The following is a 20,006-nucleotide window of genomic DNA, read 5'->3' on the forward strand; positions in this document are numbered from 1 at the left end:
TACATGTAAAATCTAAAATAAGGAAATAAATCTAATATATAAAATCTAAAATAAGAAAATAAATCTCTAATAACTAATTAGCAACTAATTAAATTTCTTTAGATTTTTATTTGCCCCCTTCTGCCATCTGCGATGCATCAAAATTTCTCTCGACATTTCTAAATCAAACTATACATATGACTTAATAACATTTATGATGTTGTAGAGTCATTAGAATTTTTGAAGCAGGAAATGTGAAAATGTGCAATGCCCTCACCGGGACTCGATCCTGGACCTCTTGAATTCGAGCCGAGTGTGCTGCCGTTACACCACGAAGGCATGTTAGAAGGAGGGGGAATATGACTTATAATGTAGATGTGGAAATACCTTATGATGCATAACCTAAACCAAAGCTTTGACATAACTAATTCGGAACTTGAACTCAAAATTTCGAGAACTGAAACATTTCTCTTAATAGGCTGCCATATTGGTTAACTTTTGCTTTTAGCTCTCTTCCCGTTAAGACGCAACTTCGCTCGCTTAGCTTTGTTAGCTATTGTCCATTGTTCTAAAAATATAATCTGTATAAAATTCTGGGGTGCATAGCGCACTCACAATTACGATGTGCAATGAAAAATAATATGTATCTTAAGAATTAGCAACAAAGGAATAAAATTATGTGTGGAATTTACGGCTACGTCTGCCTTCTAGTATCATCTTTATTACTATCCAGTAAAGCTTCTCCAATTTATTATAATGCAAAGAACCATCGCCAATACGTTGCAGATTTCTTCAAGTCATCCCAATTACACTTATGTTGATATTGAATTATTACTTATATTGATATTGCTTATTGATACATCATAGACACTGGATATCTGATACATCACAGATATATTTTGATACATATTTTGTCTCGAATTCAAAGTAAAGATCGCCGTGTGAAAGCGATCCCTTGCTAAGCATCCTACCAATGGGATGGCTGATGTGGCGAGGAATCAGGCTATTGCACTTCATTATGCTTTCTTTGTGTAACTTCTAGTATTATCGTTAAGTTATTATGACGCTAATTATGTTAGCCACATAATTAGAAAACTATTTCGGAAAACTGTTTTCTAAATTTAAATTTTATCGTATTTAAAAACATCCAGGATTGGAGAACCTGTTTGTCGGTCTGTCACAAGATCAGTAGAATGAGACAGGGTGTCATTCAAAAAAATTCCCGTTTTCCTACTCTAATGATAAACATTAACGAACTAAAATTCTGAAAGGCATTACACACGTAGGATGAACCGTATAATTAACTTTAACGAATTCAGATCCTTAACTTAAGAGTTGAAGGAGAAAATACAAATGAAAACAAACGATGTTGCTTTAATTCAATGTAAGCCTGGTAAAACTCTTGAGATTTTCTTTAATTAGAGGCTTACTTGTAACTCATTAGCAACGCTTCTCGTATCTTCCCGCCTGAGATTAATTGCCTGAGACTCAAAAAATATGCATTGTACAAAGATGGCAGCTTAGTCTGTGAAGGATTCCTTAACAGGCTCGAATTTTATAGCTTATTAAAAAGGAAAAGGATTATACAAAAAATGAGACAGGCATATTTGTCTTCCCCCATTTTAATCTAAAGAGAGCTCGATCATTATAATAATGATAATGTTGATAAATTGTTTAAAAAAATAAAAAGGAAAAAAGTCTAATAAAATTCTGATGAAAGTAAAGTTGCCATCACTTAATTAAGCAGTTTTGCGCAAGTTGTAGAAACCAACCGCAAGTTTATCACTACTGAAGTGTTAATTAAAATAGTTATCTTCTAATCTTTCCTTTTTCTGCTATTTCTAATGTTTATATTTTCCAGACGTAAGAGGCGACTCAGTGTTCAGACTTATGTTTTTCTCTTCATTTCTGTAAAGAAACCCGTGGGCTAGACGCCATTAAATTTGCTGCTTACAAACTTCAGACCGCGGATTATAAACTAAAAATTAATTAATTTTTAACCCATGGTGAGAAGGATTTGGGACTTAGTTTTAAAAGTTGCCATTAGGCGTTACCAATCAGTATTAACGAGTATCATAAATTATTTGATGTCAGCATTAATCAGTTTAATTAATTCTGTGGCTTAGTTATCAGCCTGAACAAAGCATTGTTAGAGTTTAAACACGGGTAATTCAGTGCGACGTTGCTGCAAATGAGGTATTATTAAGTTGTTAGTATGAATTAGAGGAAACACAACTTTGCACTGGATGTAATCAACGACTCGTAACAGATGCAATCTGGAAGCATTGTCTCGGGTAGAATACACATAGTTTCTTAAAAATCTGTCGTAAAAGTCATGTAATACTATCTTTCAAAGTCACCTTAGATGATCAATTTCTTTACTATTAGTTAGGCTTCTTATATAGCAGCAGCGTCGAAAATCGCATAGACTCAAAGTTCTGTGTAGGCAATGGTAATCTAAATGGAAACTAATTTGAATTCGGTGATTGGATATGCGATCGTCAATGAATACTTTCAATAACTGAGCCACAGAGAGCAAAATAAAAAAACTAATAAGTTTTATATATAGTTACATCATCAGCTTCTTCTATAAAATCTTGTTTTTAGATAAAAGTTCAGGTCTTCCTTCTCTCTGAGCAGTTTTGGTATCTGCCTTCCGAAGCGACGACCAGAGTCATATTCAACTTTTGACCCATACTGCTAGTCCGCGATTTTTTTAAGACGTCAATACACGTGATGCGCATTAGTTACGTTTTCACAATTCTGGCGATGATGCTTAACAAAGGGAGCTCGCTCAATGAGAGACAAAAGCCGTCATGAACGAAGATTGGTGCCATTCTCTCCTTTACGGTATTAAGTTTCATATGGTACATACATTATGCAAAATAATTCTCTAAGTAGCGCTGAACTCACTAGCGACCGAGCGGTAAAGTATTAGACATTGAGCAACACTCTCATACTACTTAAGTATTGTTCTGCCTGTATTCTCCGAGTTTATCGCAAAAGATATTCTGACAAAAATAAGAGAGCAAATTTTCTTTAATATCAAAATGTAATCAATGCCCTTTTTTTTATTTCTGGTAGCACTGAGAAAAATTTGAATTTACCTAAAATGATGTGAAGTTTCGGCAATGCATGTAGGTTTGGAAATCTGTTGTAGTCAGAATTGACCTAAATATACAGTTTACGGATGCAGAGCTCTTCATGTACTATTCATGAAATTCAAATAATATTCAGCGTATATAACAGAAAATTTTCAAGCTGCAAGCGTATTTAATTTGATATAAAACGAAATTACCCATTTTTATTATTATAAAAACACTGAATGCTAACATCGAAAAACAGTTGTAAGAAAAAAAGGAAGCCATCTTAAGCTAGTGACACTGATTTGTGCTAGCGAAACATTTCACTTTAACCCAAAGAGCTTAATTATCTTCCTCTCCTTTTTTTGCAAGTAATTCTTCAGTCTCAGTTGTTCCAGAATAAGGCAAAAACGCTAACTAAATGTTTTCTTGTTTCTTTCTACCTAAAAGTCATTTAACTTTACAGGGACACAAAAAATTAACGAAAAGCCTTAAGACTCCCAAGTAGTTCATTAGTAGATATTCGCTTACTGTATCTCAACATTGAAATCATAAATGGGTGAAAACATACTAGACTTGAACAAACTCAGTTTGTGCTAAGCAAATGTATTCCATGCTTTAAATGATATTGCAGCTGTACATATACATAACACAATATTACTTTTTGAAACTAAAGTAAACTAAATTTAGCTGTTAAACTTATCTCATAAGGTATTTTCTCCCTTTTTTCTGCGTACCTTCGCGGTGTAACGGTAGCACACTCGGCTCATATTCGTGAGGTCCAAGTTCGAATCCTGTTGAGGGAATTATTCTTTTTTCGCGTTTCCTACTTCAAAAATAATCTGATGTCTCTACAAACTGAGTGGAATCTTCGAATGTCTAAGATCATCTAAATCGTTAAATGGATTTCAAATCCTTAAAGATTTTAATCTCGAAATTGTAATAAAAAATTCATGATATGCACCTGCCTAACTGCAAAGTTCCCATACCGCATATTTTAATGCTGAAGTTCTCTTAATATATTCCTTACACATTTAGTTTCATTAACAGCAAGTTGTAGAAGAAAGTTCAAAATTTAGTCGTTGTGAAATATGGCTACAATGAGATAAATTTTAGCTTTTTATGCAAGTATTGAGATAAACATATCAAACTAGTCTTCTTGAAATTATAAGTCACCACTAATGGCTAAAAAGTCACAAAAATTCAGGAGGAGGATAGTAAAAAAACTTACTGGCAGAAGTTTCCAGTTGTATTTTAAACTCCCCTAAAGAAATATGTCATACCCTTCCGAAGAAATTTCGAATAAAAATATTTTAAAAGAATAATAAATTAGTTGATGACAGAAGGGAATATGATAACTTCCTCAGGAAATGAAAATTCATAATTTATCAATGAATAATTTATTTATCTGCTCATAACTAGTGCTCCCTTGTATTCACAGATACTTATAAATAAAAAATGTCCTCCTGAATTTCTGGCAATACATTTTTCCCTCAAACGAGAGTGCACAAAATATGCTGAAAATTTAAGTACATAACTTCATTTAATGCTTTCTAAATATTAATGCTTACATTATTTCTATCCAAAGAAAATATTTCGGAGATTAAACACAAACACCCCAGAGCCTTTTTTAATGTGGATAAAAGAATGAAGCCTCTTTTCTTTAGGAATCTTGAATTAAGTATTGATTCAAAGTACATAACGATGGAATTTTAAAGCGAATAGTTATTTCTAAATTCACAGCAATAAAATAGAATAAATGGTATAGAGAAAATAATGCGAAATTTAATGCAAACGTAATCAGTTTTTCTAACTTGTAATTTAAACTACGAAACATATTTTAGGCCGAATTACTCCTCTACAATTTTAATTCATTTGTTGTAAATATCAACAGGTATCTCAAAATCCTATTTCTATCTTTTTTTGTGATAAAAACACATGTGGAATACAGAAAGGTTTGAATAAATAAAAGGAATACTATTTATCAGTAACAAAATGAGAAAAATGTTTCTTAAAAAATCTCCCATAATATTTGTTCAAAATAAACAAAATTCCGTATTCATTTTTTTTTGGGGGGGGGGAAGTATCATTACCTTAAGAGACAGAAATTATAAATATTTTCTCTTTTCAAACATCCTGAAATTTAATTTATGGTTTGTTTAGATTTTACTTTGAATGCCTTTACTTTCATTTATTAGTTGGTTGGCATTTTCTGTTTGCATACTGCATTTACCACACCTAACATGCCTCCCTTTTTCACGTTGAAAATCTATTTATGTTATTACCAGTTTCTTCCACTTTTCTGTTTTCACCATTTTCTTATCACATAGTAACGACATTTGTAACTGAAATTTTCCAAATTTCGGAATGAGTTTCTGAAAACAAAACTACACGCATGTTGAAGTAAGTACTATCCTACCTTTTAAGCATCCAACTAAAACAGAATAACAGTATTCAATAAAATGTGCAGTTTTTACGGAAATCGTTCGAAAACGTTATAGGAGGTTTACTGGTATTGGTAATAAAAATTAATAATAATAGTTATAATCCAAATTACAAGGTAATTACTAAGAGGTTTATTGGATTTCTTGGTAATTGCACTTATTGAAACTATTAAATAATTGTTCCAATAAGTATGAAATCAGAAAACATTTTTTAAATGAATATGCTTTCGAGCACCGCAATATTTTATTTGGAAACTTGTTAAGTTTCTTTATGTTAATTAACGAGTTATTTTATGTTTTTGATCTTTACAGTCACTTCTCCCTTCCGTTTTCCCTCCAAAATGCAAATTAGTTCGTGAGTATTCATAGGAAGGTTTTTAGATTGTAAGACAACGCGTTCTGCCTCTCCAGGCCTCGTTAACAGGCTGCTAGCTGAGATAAAATTTGTGGTCTTTGGCTTTGCATCATAATCGATAATATTAAATTTCAACGCCGGTTAAATTGAACCCAGTTCACGTTAAATTGACTTGTGTAGTCTTCGGGTACTAGCTTACTTAAATTTAATTTTCTGTTTGACTCTTACTTTAAGTTATCTCGCCTTAAGCATTGGCTGAGCTTCAAAGCACCAGAAGTGCCTTCTGCTCTTCTTTGTGCAGGATTGTGTCTGTTGTTGGCATGATCCATAGAACATTATAGGTGACAGTAAGACTTTTCCCAGTTCCGTCCCAATTTTGAAGGAGAATCCCTAGGGAAAAGGGATTAAAGGGTCTCTCACCGCTACTACCAATCCACTCGAGAGAACTTCTGGCTCACCGAGGATTTGTGCCGCAGATACACTACACACTTACTACATACAAGCCTTCTCCAGAACTCGAAACCGAGCGCGGTGATACGGTAGTTAACAATGCTACTGATCAAAGCAATTCCAAGTCACAGGTATTTAGAGGTTTATTGTATTTATTGGTAATTATGTAGAGACATTAGGTATTTTTTAAAGATGTGAAAAATGAGCAATGCCCTCGCCGGGACTCGAACCACGGACCTCTCGAATACGCGCCGATTTTGCTAGCCATTACACGACGAAGCCATGCTAAGAAGGCGGAAGAAATACCTTATGTACCCCCTTTTAAAAGGCGACTGGGGATTAGAGGAACCAAAAGCCAAATCCTGGTGGTGGAGAATCATCATCCAACACCTTTTTTTAGTTCGGGCGCCGCTGTAGAGACATTAAGTTAATTTGAAGCAGAAATCAGGAAAAATAAGCAATGCCCTCGCCGGGACTCGAACCATGGACCTCTCGAATACGCGCCGAGCGTGCTAGCCATTACACCACGAATGCATGCTAAAAAGGCGGGAGAAATACCTTATAATTATAATTGTTGAATATATTCAGTAATATTTCTAATATGTTTAAAAGCAGGAAAGATTTCGATAAATGATAATCATAAAATAATGTTTTCGTGTACCATGCAAACCTATTTCCTAAAATGCAATTCTGATTTCTGGAAATCTTTGTATTAGGTACTGAAGTGATAGGACATACTTAAACTGACAGCATTACATGCTGTTGTAGCTAAGAAGTTTGGGTTCCTCATCTTTATACATCATGAAGGATATGGTTTATTTATAAGGAATTCCATGTATCGATTTTGCTTTCTATGTGTATAGATGAATAAATTCAGTTTGGAGTTAGCCGTATCCGTATTCGGTTGTTCCTTATTAGGGATGTACCTTTCACTGAGGGAATTGTTCGGCATCCTATTACAAATTTCAAATTATTTTTTAAATCATTTCTCTAAAACTACAACATCCAGTTGCAGAAGAAAGGATATTCCCAACAGGATTATGATAGCTAAACTAGTAGGTAGAGATGCGAGAAATTTCATTTCGTATTGCCTACATCAGTACGATACAAATCCTTTCAGATAGCATTCCCCAAGGCTGAATGAAAATAGTTATATGAATGTTCGCTTTAAAATATCATCTATTTATGAATCACGCCTTTAAAACAATAGGGAAATACGTAAATTTATTGTCCACAATTTAAGTAACTAATCCCCTTTTAAACTGTAAACTCTGTACTATTCGATTCCAATATAATTCTCTTCTTGAAAAGAAAAAGATTTCGAAAACCTTAAAAAGGGTTTAATCTCCTTCTTCACTAAAATACGCTGCAGAAACTCTCGCGCTCTTCAGTGAAAACATGTAATACTTTTTTGCTTTGCCGTAATTTAAAATTTTGTACACTATTATATACGAGGGTTGGAACTTTAATAGTGGCAACTATTTATTTACAAGGAATACAAAAGTGATTCATGTCACCATGTTTTACAGTTCTTCAATATAGTCGCCAGCATTGTGTACAACCCGTTTCCAACGATGTGGAAGTCACAGAATACCTGTAGCAGCGTCTGTTTTGTTGATAGTTTGAATGGACCGGTCTACTGCCGTAAGAATCTCAGGAACAGTTTGGAAGCGAGTGCCACGAAGTGGTTCCTTCATCTTAGGAATTAAGTCATAGTCACAAGGGCTTAGATCTGGGGAGTATGGTGGATGGTAAAGCACTTCCCAGCCCCATCGCTTGAACAAATCAGTCACAGCTTGCACTGCATGCGGCCTAGCATTGTCATGCAAAATGAGAGGAGCGTTCTGCAGAAAGTGTCGTCGTTTTTTTCTCAAAGCTGGTCGGAGATTGTGCTCCAAAAAGGAGCAGTAATACTGCGCAATGACGGTCTGCTGTGGGGGAACGGTATGCGTTAGGATGACACCATCACAGTCGTACACGAGAATCACCATAACTTTCACATTGCTGGGGTTCTGACGAAATTTCGATTGTCGTGGTGACCCGTGATGACGCCATTCGTTTGATTGGTGTTTCAGTTCTGGCTGGTACGATCGGGCCCAAGTCTCATCCAGCGTAATGATACGGCGTAAAAAAGCATCTCCTTCACGCTCATAGCGCTCCAGGTGGGTTATGGCAGCATCGTATCGTAGCCATTTCTGCATTTCCGTCAATTGATGTGGAACACATCGTGAAGCAATTTTTCTCATGGACAGGCGTTCCTTCAGAATGTGCAGCACAGTCGTATGCGCTAATATGTAGTTCACGTGTGGTATACGCGATATTTTTTGGTTTTGTTGCGTAGCGTTTTTACTGCTGTGTTGCCACTATTAAAGTTCCAACCCTTGTAATTTTCAAAAACAAATTATCAGTTATTCAAATTGGAAGCAAATTTGGTTGGAACAGCAATAGGTTTCCTACTTCGCGAAATTTTCAGATAGGGTCTAGAGACATTAGGTTATTTCGAAGCAGGAAAGATGAAAAATGAGCAATGCCCTCTCCGGAAATCGAACCACGGACCTCTCGAATACGCGCCGAGCGTGCAGACCACTATACCACGAAGGCGCGCTAAGAAGGCGGGAGAAATATCTTATAAGGGAAACACTCTACTTTTTGCAGTACAGAACACCTTTTATTTGTTTCTTTTACTATACTAACTTAATATGCCTGTAGCAAAAATAGCATATATGCATCAGAAAAAAAAAATATCACAGCTGAAATATTTGAATTTGCTTAGACCAGAAAATTATTTAAACATAAAGTAAGGGCAATCAAATTAAATACGACAGAGCTTAACTGCAGCTCGTTCCTTGTTGCATCAATGATGAAGAATCGCTTGCTTTTGGCAATTGTTCTCCCTTACCCAGATAAGTGCATTTTTAAAAGGCGTAGTTTTTCTCTGCGTTGAAGCCTGATGATATGCTAGGATGGTAACTAAACCCTTTCTGTAACTTGCTAGACCAAGGACAGAAATCAGTTCTCTTAATTGAGATTTCTGACTTTCGAACGGGTACTCCTGTAAAAAACGTAAGTCGTCTTATATTTATGAATTATTGTTGATAAGCAGTTGAACTTTTAGTTTTTAATTCTCTCCTTAGCTTTACCAGCAGAAGTCAAATAAAAGTTTGTGAATTTTAATCTGTGCTTGTATAACTTGACAGTAATCAAGTTGATAACTCTCCAACACTTAGAAAATAACTAAATTAAGCTTTTAAAGGAAAACTTTAAGAGGAATTAAGTATTAGGGTTACATAGAGTGTCATTTTTCTTTCATTTCAAAACTCTGCTTGTGCAAATGCAGCCCACACGACCTAAAATTAAAATAAGCACATTACAACATGGTTCACAAATTACCTGTTCAATTTAATTTTTCTGAAAACCACAGGTTTTGAGGAATTATTTTTACTACTCTATCATATATTAAAAGATATGCATTTATTACTTTTCTCATACTTAAAAATACAGATATTACCAGAGAGTACTTTAAAAGAATAAAAGGTCTAGTAACTTATAATAATTATGGTGCATTGAAAGTTCTTAGTTGCTTAAAAAGCGTACAAATGAGAGAAGTTCCTTGTTGGCAGTAAATTTTAGGGAAAAATTTAATATCAACTAGGAACATAAATTCAAACTGAGATGAAATTCTTCGCATCAGTAGCAACAGCTACTGATGCAGCATTAGCAACAGCTAATGTTTTTATTTAATGGCATTTCCTGAGAATGATTATAACTTCTGATAACAAAAGAATACTTTCGGCCATTTTAAAATAACTGATAAAATAAATACATTCCTATAGTAAAAAAAGAAAAGAAAAAAATGCTAGAATAAAAGTAAAAAAAATCGAGACGAAGCCTTCTCGCAGAATTTGAAGTTTTCTGCAGCAGCTGGTGGATAACTTAATAAGATACAGTATGGAACATCCCTTTGTAGAGGGCTTTTAATTCAGTGTTTTCTGTATTGGATCACATTCTGTCGGAACGAAGCAAGGCACTAAATTTATTTCCTGACCTCATAAAATGCAGATATGTCCACGTAAAGGATTTCATTCCAGTTGTCTTCTCGGTTTGTTATCTATCGCGGTTACAGTCTCCGTGTATTACTTTCATTAAGATTATTATAACTACTTGAAGAAGTAATCGTTTTACATAAAAAGATAATGTTAAAATTATTTAAGTAAAAATATTTTTAGCAGAAATGGGCCTAATTTCATTTCGGAATAAATTTAATTGCCTTATTTTCTTTCTTATTTGTGGCTTCGTGAAATCCTTACGAAAGCTTCGATTTACCAAGTGAAACTTTTCTGAACGTATATTATGTAAAACAAACTGTGATACAAGATAATACAAGATGAGTTATTAGTCATTTTATGCATTTTTATTATTAGTTTCTTACATTTTACTAAAAACTTTTCACAAAGTTATACTGAATGGTTTATCATAATTTTAATTACATAAAACACTTTTTAACAGAATCCTTTCCTTTACAGCAGACACTGACCGATGCCACCCAACGCAACCATTCCGTTGCCCCGGAGACACTACTGTATGCATCTCCATCCAGTACTTGTGTGACGGAGCTCCAGACTGCTCAGATGGCTATGATGAAGACCCTAGGCTTTGCACTGCAGGTAATTTATAGTTTTCGCTTTGTGTAAAAAAATACCTCTTAATGTAGGAGAAACTAAAACTGCTGATTTTCCTATAGCAAATATACAATCTAAACAAATTATAATCGAGGTTTATGCCTAAACTCAGTTTTTAACATTTCCGTGATAATGTTTAGAAGAGATATAACCGTAAGTGCTGGTACAAAATCTGTGAAATAAAGTTTCAGCTGTTTTAAATATTATCAAGAGTGTATACAATTACACAATAAAGGACATAAACTGTATTCGATATATTATTAATAAAATATTTTTTGAAATGTATAATGTTCCTCAGTACTTTGTTTATGTTAAAATGTCGAGGAACCTAGGGAACTCAGTAGCGAGTTATCGCGAGTTCAAGTATTTACGAAAAAGTCTCGAGAAGTTTTAAAATACCCTTTTATTCATTCAAAGAAATAATAACGGATGGCCCCTTCTCGGCTTACAGGGAAGCCTGCACTCGGGCTTTTAAATCAGGATAAGAAAATAAGAAACTAATTTCATACTAAACTAAATAGACTTACCCGAAGCTAGACACAAATCCCTAACGTAGTTAACCCCTTATTTTAGCCTAGCCGGAGATTATCAACGGGCATATACAATACGGCTGAGCTCAGTAGTTTTAATAACGAAATAGCGAGACGGCAAACACGCGCCACTAAGGACTTCTGAGCTCTCTCTCTAAGTAAGTTGAACCTTCCTTAAATACTCCACTCCTTCTAACTCATTTACATAAAGAGCGATACTAAAAACTCATTCTCGAAGGGAATAGTAGATGGGAAACGATAATAGACAATAAAGCATGTTTAAAATTAAAATAACTGTTAGAAACTTAAGGTAACCTCTACAAACGTTTAAAAAGAAAACAGGTAACGAGTCGTTATATCTGAGAATAAGTGCAAAGAATGGAAAAGTAAGCGACAGCAGCAAATGTTCTTAATTCTTAAAAATAGTTATACTGATTTCATTGATTGATTTTTCAAAGAAAACTATATATTTTCTCAGGTTCTTTCAGTTACAAAAAGACATAATGGCATTACATGGTTTGCGAAAGAAAGACAATTATTGCATGCAATTAATCGTCTTTAACTGCACATGTGAATAAAATTTCCATTATTTGTATCAATTAAATTCAGAATAATGCTTGAAATTTAATCGATCATCGCAGACAGATATATGCTTTAGTTTATTGTCGTTGGTGGTTATAGGTAAGATATTGCTCTCTAGAAAACTGTTCGCAATATTGTCTAAGGTTTTAAGTACAATTAATTTATTAAGTTACTAACGTAATAAATATAATTTAGATACTCAAATTACCTTCGGTTATAATATTATAAAAGTCTTAAATATAATTTGTATACTTAAATATCTTTTTGCTGTAAATTTTATGTAGATACTAAACATGTAGATACCAATTTTATAAATATGTAGATAAATTTTATGTAAATACTAAACCTACTACATTTACAACAGTTTTATACAACTGTTGTAGCTTGAGTATAGATATTTCAAAGTATGGAATATTCTTACAACGAAATATACTACAATTCTTCAGAGAGCTACTTGCGACTGCAGTAAATTTCGACGCCCTTTTACTAATGGCTCATATTGATTTTATTAAAACGTGCTTTGAAATGCAAAACATAAGCGAAAAAATAATGAGCAAATAAGATACAGCAGACTTTTCGCTTTTGTTCCTTTAAAACACTTATGTGATTTCTTTTTTTAAAGCCAGTTTGATATTGCAAATTTTTATTTCCAATTATATGTGTTTGAAAATTAACAATCTACTGTCTATTATTACCTGCTCAAAGAGGCATTTTCTAAATTAATGGGTTGATCTAACACTGTATTTGCTCTTTATTAAAACGCAAATACAAGTATGTTTTCTTCAATATCAAATGCACACTTAATTTGTAAGGATCTTAAGTTTTACTAACGTTTATTTTATTTTAAATCTTTACTATCACTTCTTATTTTCTACTTCCGGCCAGAATTAAAAGCTTTAACTTATATATGCAAATTTGTCTGGTGAACGCCAAGTACTTAAGTTGTGGCTTTTTGCCAAGCGAGAGAGAGGAAGGAGTTAGTAGAAGCAGGCCGCTTGCCTTAGCAGTTTTATTCGGTTGCTGGTTGCCTTCCAGGCCAGAGGTTTAATCCTCTTAATAATTTTAAACGTATTGTAGTGTTAACAGTTCTCTGTACTACATACGGCTTCCTGTTAATATACGGCTAATCTTCCACGTAGGCCCTTGTTTATTATTCCAAAGTTAAGTTAGAGTTTAGTTAATATTTTTATATTCTTACGTTCAGACCACAAGTGGTTGGTCTCTGTATTCCGAAGTCCGGAAATTATTGTAAAGAGTGAAAAATAAAGGGTTTCGCATACCCTTCCTGTGTATCTTGCCTACTTCCCACATTTATTGAACATAGCTTTAGTAAGCTCCCTGTTCCGAGTCAGGTTCTTGAATGTTCCCCAAGCAAGTAAGGAGAAACACTGAACCTGATAAATTAAATCAATTTATTTTTGGAAGTTTATGAAGCTTTTTTCATTCAAGATTAAATATCTCTAGTTTATTTTTAAAAACATACTGTTACATTATATAGACTTATGTTTCAGATTTTTGATGCTATAAAACAAAGATTACGTCTTCACTACATTTTGTTTTTGACCAAAATTAAAAAGAAAACTGAGATTTTTTTTCCGTCAGCTTTTTAAACAGACTTCAGCAAGATTGGAATAGTAAAACACTTTTCAACTTTTTATAAAACAAAAGCAAGCGGAATTTGTCCTAAATCAACAAGCAGTGAAAACAAATCTAATAGAACATAGGTTGTCTCATGGAACGTTTTCTCTAATGAGTGCAATTAAAAGACGAAAAAGTCAAAAGCAGTGGCTTCTTTTTCGTGTTTTAAAAAGAAATAGCATTTTGCATGAAGTATCTAATGACATTTATAGGAATGGCCGATTCAAATACCTTTAGATCGGAAAAAACAAACAAATGAAGAAAAGTGGTGGGTAATAAGATTAATGAACATTCACCTAGAATAATTGCATTTGTTTTTAATTATGTATGTACTTCAGAATTGTCAGCTTGACTAAACTATGCAAATTTAAAAATTATTCAAATTCTATGAAGAGAATAAGTTTCAAATTTAACTGACTAATGACATTGATGTAGAGCCTCACTGCAAGTTGCCGCTTTGAGCTTTAAAATTATTTTTAACAATACCAAAAAAGGTGTCATGAATCTTGCTTATTTGAGGGGGCTGGTTGAAAGATGTTAAAATTAAGTGAATGATGTTTGAAGAACTAAACATCAAGATACTATTGCTTGTAGTGCATTGGTTACTTTTTTTTACCGTAACTGATTTTTTTTAATGAAAATGGAAACTGAAGTTATCTTTTTCTCTATCTGACTTTACCTTACAAGTCAGACTTATCATTGCTGTTATATCTGCAAAGTAAATTCATCAAGACTCTTTCGGAACATTGTACATTATAAGTATAAAATGCTAATTTTCAAATGTTTGAAACGAAAATGTTTAATCCAAGCTGGCATGCATTAATCAAAGAAAACCTTTCAATTAACAAATTGTTTCATTTGATTACTACAATATTTTGTATTAAAAATTCCTTTTTCAGGCATAGAGAAGAATAAAGTATGGGTCCTAATATCAGAATCAGTATGCTAAATAATTACCGTATTTTTTTATGAACAATATGTTTAAAGTTTGCTTTCATAAGATTAATGAATGACTAGTAAAGACAATAAATATGATAGATATGTGTCGTAAAGGAGAATCTGAATTTCTGCAACTACATTATTTTTACCAAAAAAAATTACGATTACTTTCCATGAGAGATGGCCTTTGTATGATAATGTTGGGGAAAATTAGCTCATATTTAGAGCAAACCTTAAAAACGCCAATATAGCTAACACTTTCAATTCTAATCTGCATCTGAAAGCGGAGATCAATGATTTTAACCATTTGTTTAAGCAGGTGAGAATTTCCTTAAATAAAAGTATGGAGATAAGTAGAATTTCTTAGAAACATAACGCATTTCTGAGGTAATATCCAGGCCGTATTCTTGTGCGAAGTATTCGCTAGCTTATAAATGCTAAGAGTAAGCATAATGCAAGAATGGGAATTTTCACTAATAAAAACATATTAAACTCCATGTGGAAATTCTAATAGAAACAACTTGTAGAATATTTCAGTGTTTTAATTTCGTTAGAATAATATTTGAGAAGATGTACTTAAACTCCTATCTAGATCTTTTCTCTACTTACCTCAGTCTCCTTTTTCCCATTTCCTCTTTCTGCTCGCCAAACGCCGAAAAAATAAGAGTCACAGTAATAGATCAGTCCTCAGTAGATTAGTCCGGATTCAACTTCCATCACCTGAATAGGCTATTTGTATGGTATTTATGTGGGTTTTTGACATATCTAACTTAAGCAGTTTGCTTTAGAATATTCTTCTTAATGCAGGTAGTTCAGCAGCAACCTTTCGATGTCATTACTTACTTTATATTCAGTTTTTCAAATATACTTCGACCTGATTGATAAGAAATATGTTTATTATCAATTTCAATTTTACTAGCAATTCAAAATTTTCCATTCAAAATTCCGCCTCTATTAAAACAACATTTATTTTCAGAAAATTTTTAATTAATAGAAATATTAATTCATCATCATATAATTATAACATATATTTAAATATAAATGTCTTTGTAATTCGTTTTATTCTTCACGATACTCTTAAACAGAAATTAAATAATTTAAATACGATCAATGAAAATTGTTCTACCTTTATTAAAAAAGGGAACAAAATTAATATCTTTATTACTTTTTCACGGAAAGGGAAGAAAATTACCCAATTTCTTACGTTAGCTTTCTCACAAAAGCAAGTTCATCTTCTAACTTAGAGAAGATATTGCTCTTCGAAAATCCCTCTTTTATTTGTGTATAATTATCACTAATACACATAAAGAAGATAAATTTATCATCTTGATATCGAATACATACATTAGAAATGTAAACAAATTATTGAGTGGCAATGAGAATGAGTTCTACTTTAATCCTAAATAAAATTTATTAATATATTTCTAAGTAATGGTAAAATTTTCCTGTATTTGCTTTAACTAAATTTGTTTCCAGTTGAATCCTCTCCTCTCATCTTAGTAAACATTGGATTTTTAACTTTGTCCTTTAACACCAATAATACGCTGGCAAATTTCGCTGGGCAAAATGTTTCTTTATACTGATTTAAGCGTACTTCTCTGATTTATCCTGATTTCATGTTATTGAAATTTAATGATTGCTTGTTTTAAATGGGAAGGAAATGATCTTCAATATAAGATTCATTTTCTTACTGAAATATACAGTGATATTTACATTAATTTTCAACATAAATTTGAAGCTTCGTCATAGTCATCGTTCTATCTGCCTGTATCTTCATAATTTCTGTTCTAGTCTGAATTCCTGAAAAATTTATGTCATCCTTTATTTTAATGTTTATATTGTTTTAAAAGAAGGTAGACTTTAAAATGTGTATGAAGCTTAAGTGAGAAAAATGTATTTTTAAGTATTCCAAGTCTATCATACATGGCCTTTGAAACTTACTTAATTTTTGTTCTACAAAAATCAGCCAAACAATTCTTTTGTTTGCGATTCAGCTTAATTTGTAAATTATCATATTCAACAAAATGTTCTGGTCTTGATAATATGAAATGATCTCACACATTGATTTAAGACTGGTCAATGTTCTAGCTTTAAATCGTGATAATTTCATAGTTTCGCTGCTGATGATTTTCCTCTCTTTTCGACAGATAGTTTTAGAACTCATTTCTGCTGTGCATCTTGATTTTGAATTTATAATATTTCTTTTGTACTGTCATTGAGATACTAAGATTGAAGTCTCTATATTACCAAGAAATTATAAACTGCCAACTGTTTCAAAACTGATGGAAAATGACTTACTGTTGGAAAATATTCAAGATTAACATTTGTATCAGATAATCATATTTTACCGACAAAAATGTCCTTTCGTAAAAGTACTCATTTGCTTTAATCAAAATATTTTAATTTCCCGGAGTTACTATGATTCTAATTTAAAGACCATCTCAACAACCTTATTCATTACTTAACTCTTTTATTATTTAAAGATACTTTAAGACCCACTGTTTGGAAATTCACTGTGAAACACGGCAAGAGAAAATTATACGAACAAGAAAATTAGGTACAGTTACAAAACATAATGGTAAAAAATCTGGTAACATGTTATTGTAGCAAATTCTATGCTTTTACACTTTTTGAGATATTGAACTTATCAATAACTAATACATTTAATTATCGTTTGAAGGCAGATTAAATCATCGCATTAAAGAACTTATGATCTTTAATGCGATGATCGTAAGATTAGCATGCCAGCTGGAAATTTAAAATAGCATAAAAGTCATCCTTAAACTAACATCCGCTTTATAGGAAAGTTTATGCATTTCAAAGCATCCTTCTTCCTCGAGGGTAAAAAAAATCGTTTCATTTTTGCTAGACACACATCTCTCATACAGAAAAAATGGAAATAAATAAATAATGAAAAGTCAATTGCATGTAATGTCATTTTTCTTTCTTTTCTTCCTCTTTCTATAAGTAATGTTACAATTTTTGCTTCTTTTTTTACTTATTAATTTTTATTTTCTTCATTTAAGCGATGTACAAGGCTATTTAAAAGCTAAAATAACTTTAAAAATATTTATTTTCAGAAAATTTTTAATTAATAGAAATATTAATTCATCATCATATAATTATAACATATATTTAAATATAAATGTTTTTCTTTGTAACTCGTTTTATTCTTCACGATACTCTTAAACAGAAATTAAATAATTTAAATACGATCACTGAAAATTGTTCTACCTTTATTAAAAAAGGGAACAAAATTAATATCTTTATTACTTTTTCATTTTTATTTTATTACTGAATTATTACTGAATTTTTATTTTATTCATTGAATTTCTAGCATATATTATCCAAATGGTCGAATCGAATATGTTTAAAATCATGGAAAGGTAGAAAACTTTTAATAAGCGAATTCTTTAGTTACATTTATGGTCACCAACTAGCACTTGATTTGTAACATATATGTATATAAAGAAGTTGAATCATGTCAGGATATCCAGAATAGTTTTAGAAGCCACATCCATATTAAATGCCAGCTCAAGAAGAAACTTCATGTCATCAGCATTCCAATTTGCTCCCCCAATGCTGATAACGCCGTTAGAGCGTCCATTTGTTCTGCCTTTGCAACTACGGTCGCAACCCGTTTCTGTTCTGTCTCAGTAATAAAGATCTTTCAAAGGACAATTCTCTGAAATTTCTTAATCATCTTTTATTCTATAGCGGATTAACCTTTTATCACAGCTCTTATTCTTAAGAAAAGTTCTCAAAGTTTCAACTACCATTTCCTTTTTTAAGGTAATAAAGTTTCATTTAGAGGGCTTAAAGAGATGGCATGTCAAATCTATATTACATTTTCATCGAGTCCAATATATTTCTTTGCAAATATTAGTTTCAGGTTCTTGCGGGCAATCAACTAACTATAAATTTTGTAACTAGAAAAGGAACCTTGATTAGAAATTTTAAACGTAAAACTCAAAAACGTATGCATGGCTTTAGAAATTGCCTTGAAGCCTGCCTATTTAGCTAATTTAATGTAAATGATCAAATAAATAACATTAGAAGTTTTTTTAGTAGACCTGAAAGTATTTCTTGAGTGGGATTCGATTCTGTAGACATTTGGACTTAATAGTCTAGACTCTATTCTGTTTTCATGTACTAGGTTTCTAAGTTAGCGCATTTTTGTTTGGTTCGATCTTATTTCACCTGGTTTTCAGTTTCCCCGATGGCGTTTTTGCTTTACTAGGTTTGGCATGGTTTCGTTCATTTGATTATGGAAAAGCACGCAAGGGCTATACGCCTAAGAAAAAGGATGCATTGTAGCTGACTTTCTAAGGACAACTGGCCCATATCCACGTTATACATGAAGAAAATCACGAGAACTCCCATGCGGTGACCTCGTTTGCTGGGGTTAGAACTGAGGTCGAGCTACCAGGGTTCAGCGACTTCACCACTCGTACGCTGGTGAGCCTAGTTTAATCTGAGCAATTTCTTTACCAGGCTGTTTGTTTCTTTCAAATTTATCCAGCTTTTTTTACTTCCTATACATACAAATATTTCTTTTCTGTAGTATACAACGTTTTCCGTGTACGTGTTCCCGCAATTTCTGATAACTTTTCCTTTTATCTCCTCAGCTTGATCATTATGCTAAAGACGACCTTTATTTATTTCAAATATTGAATCATTTCTGGGTTTTTTCACATCAGTTTCGGGAAGTAGTTTTACGCTACACTCCACATATTTAAAAGATTCATTGGCCTCGCGGTACAGCCGCTGGACACTAGTAGTTTGGTCTGGGGTTCAAATCCCAGCAAGCGGGCTGGCTGTATGGGCGTTTTCGTGGTTTTCCTTATGTGTAACGTGTTATATGAGACAGTTTCCCTTAGACATTCCTCTAGGAAGGCATTCCTTCCCGTAGGCAGATAGCCCTAGAGTGCTTTGCCATAATTAAACAAATCAAACCAAGCGCATACTTACGAAGATTTGAGGCATGCTCTCTTGAGTAAAATATATAGATAGGGAGGATTGAGCAATTTTGAGAGTTTAAATTCTTCCTCTCAGCGACTACACTTCTGGATACTACACTTCTGGAAATCTGGATACTGACTGTGCCCAGATTGCTGGTATTTGAAACAGTGTGTTGGTTTTTTACTGGATATTTATGTAGTATGCATATAAATCATGCTAAATTACCCAGCATCTTTTCAAGAACAACGTCCTGTAGATCTTTATGAACGTTTAGAAAATTAACTGCAAAAGTACCTCTGCTAAGAACTGTATTAGGTAGGATAAAGACAGTGAGATATGTGTGACACAGAAATGATTAACATCTT

At 32.8% G+C, this 20,006-nt stretch overlaps 1 protein-coding gene and 1 long non-coding RNA gene across 3 annotated transcripts in view; one reads left to right on the forward strand and one right to left on the reverse strand.

Annotated features, from left to right (window-relative positions):
• Positions 1 to 20,006, forward strand: part of LOC118187878 (IDLSRF-like peptide) — a 215,603-nt gene that overhangs the window by 175,155 nt on the left and 20,442 nt on the right. The window contains exon 2 of one of the 2 annotated variants that reach the window (XM_035358165.2): positions 10,838 to 10,975. In XM_035358165.2, the coding sequence (XP_035214056.2) occupies positions 10,838 to 10,975 (138 nt within the window). Of the gene's footprint in view, positions 1 to 10,834; positions 10,976 to 20,006 lie in introns of both variants that reach the window. The other variant, XM_035358164.2, reaches the window with a different exon arrangement.
• The window catches only part of LOC118187879 (uncharacterized), a 98,627-nt gene that overhangs the window by 71,707 nt on the left and 6,914 nt on the right, over positions 1 to 20,006 (reverse strand). The gene's annotated exons all lie outside the window — the stretch shown is intronic.

Source organism: Stegodyphus dumicola, chromosome X1 (genome assembly GCF_044657685.1).
Source record: "Stegodyphus dumicola isolate Sdum_Otavi_A_Nest chromosome X1, ASM4465768v1".
Lineage (NCBI taxonomy): Eukaryota > Metazoa > Arthropoda > Arachnida > Araneae > Eresidae > Stegodyphus > Stegodyphus dumicola.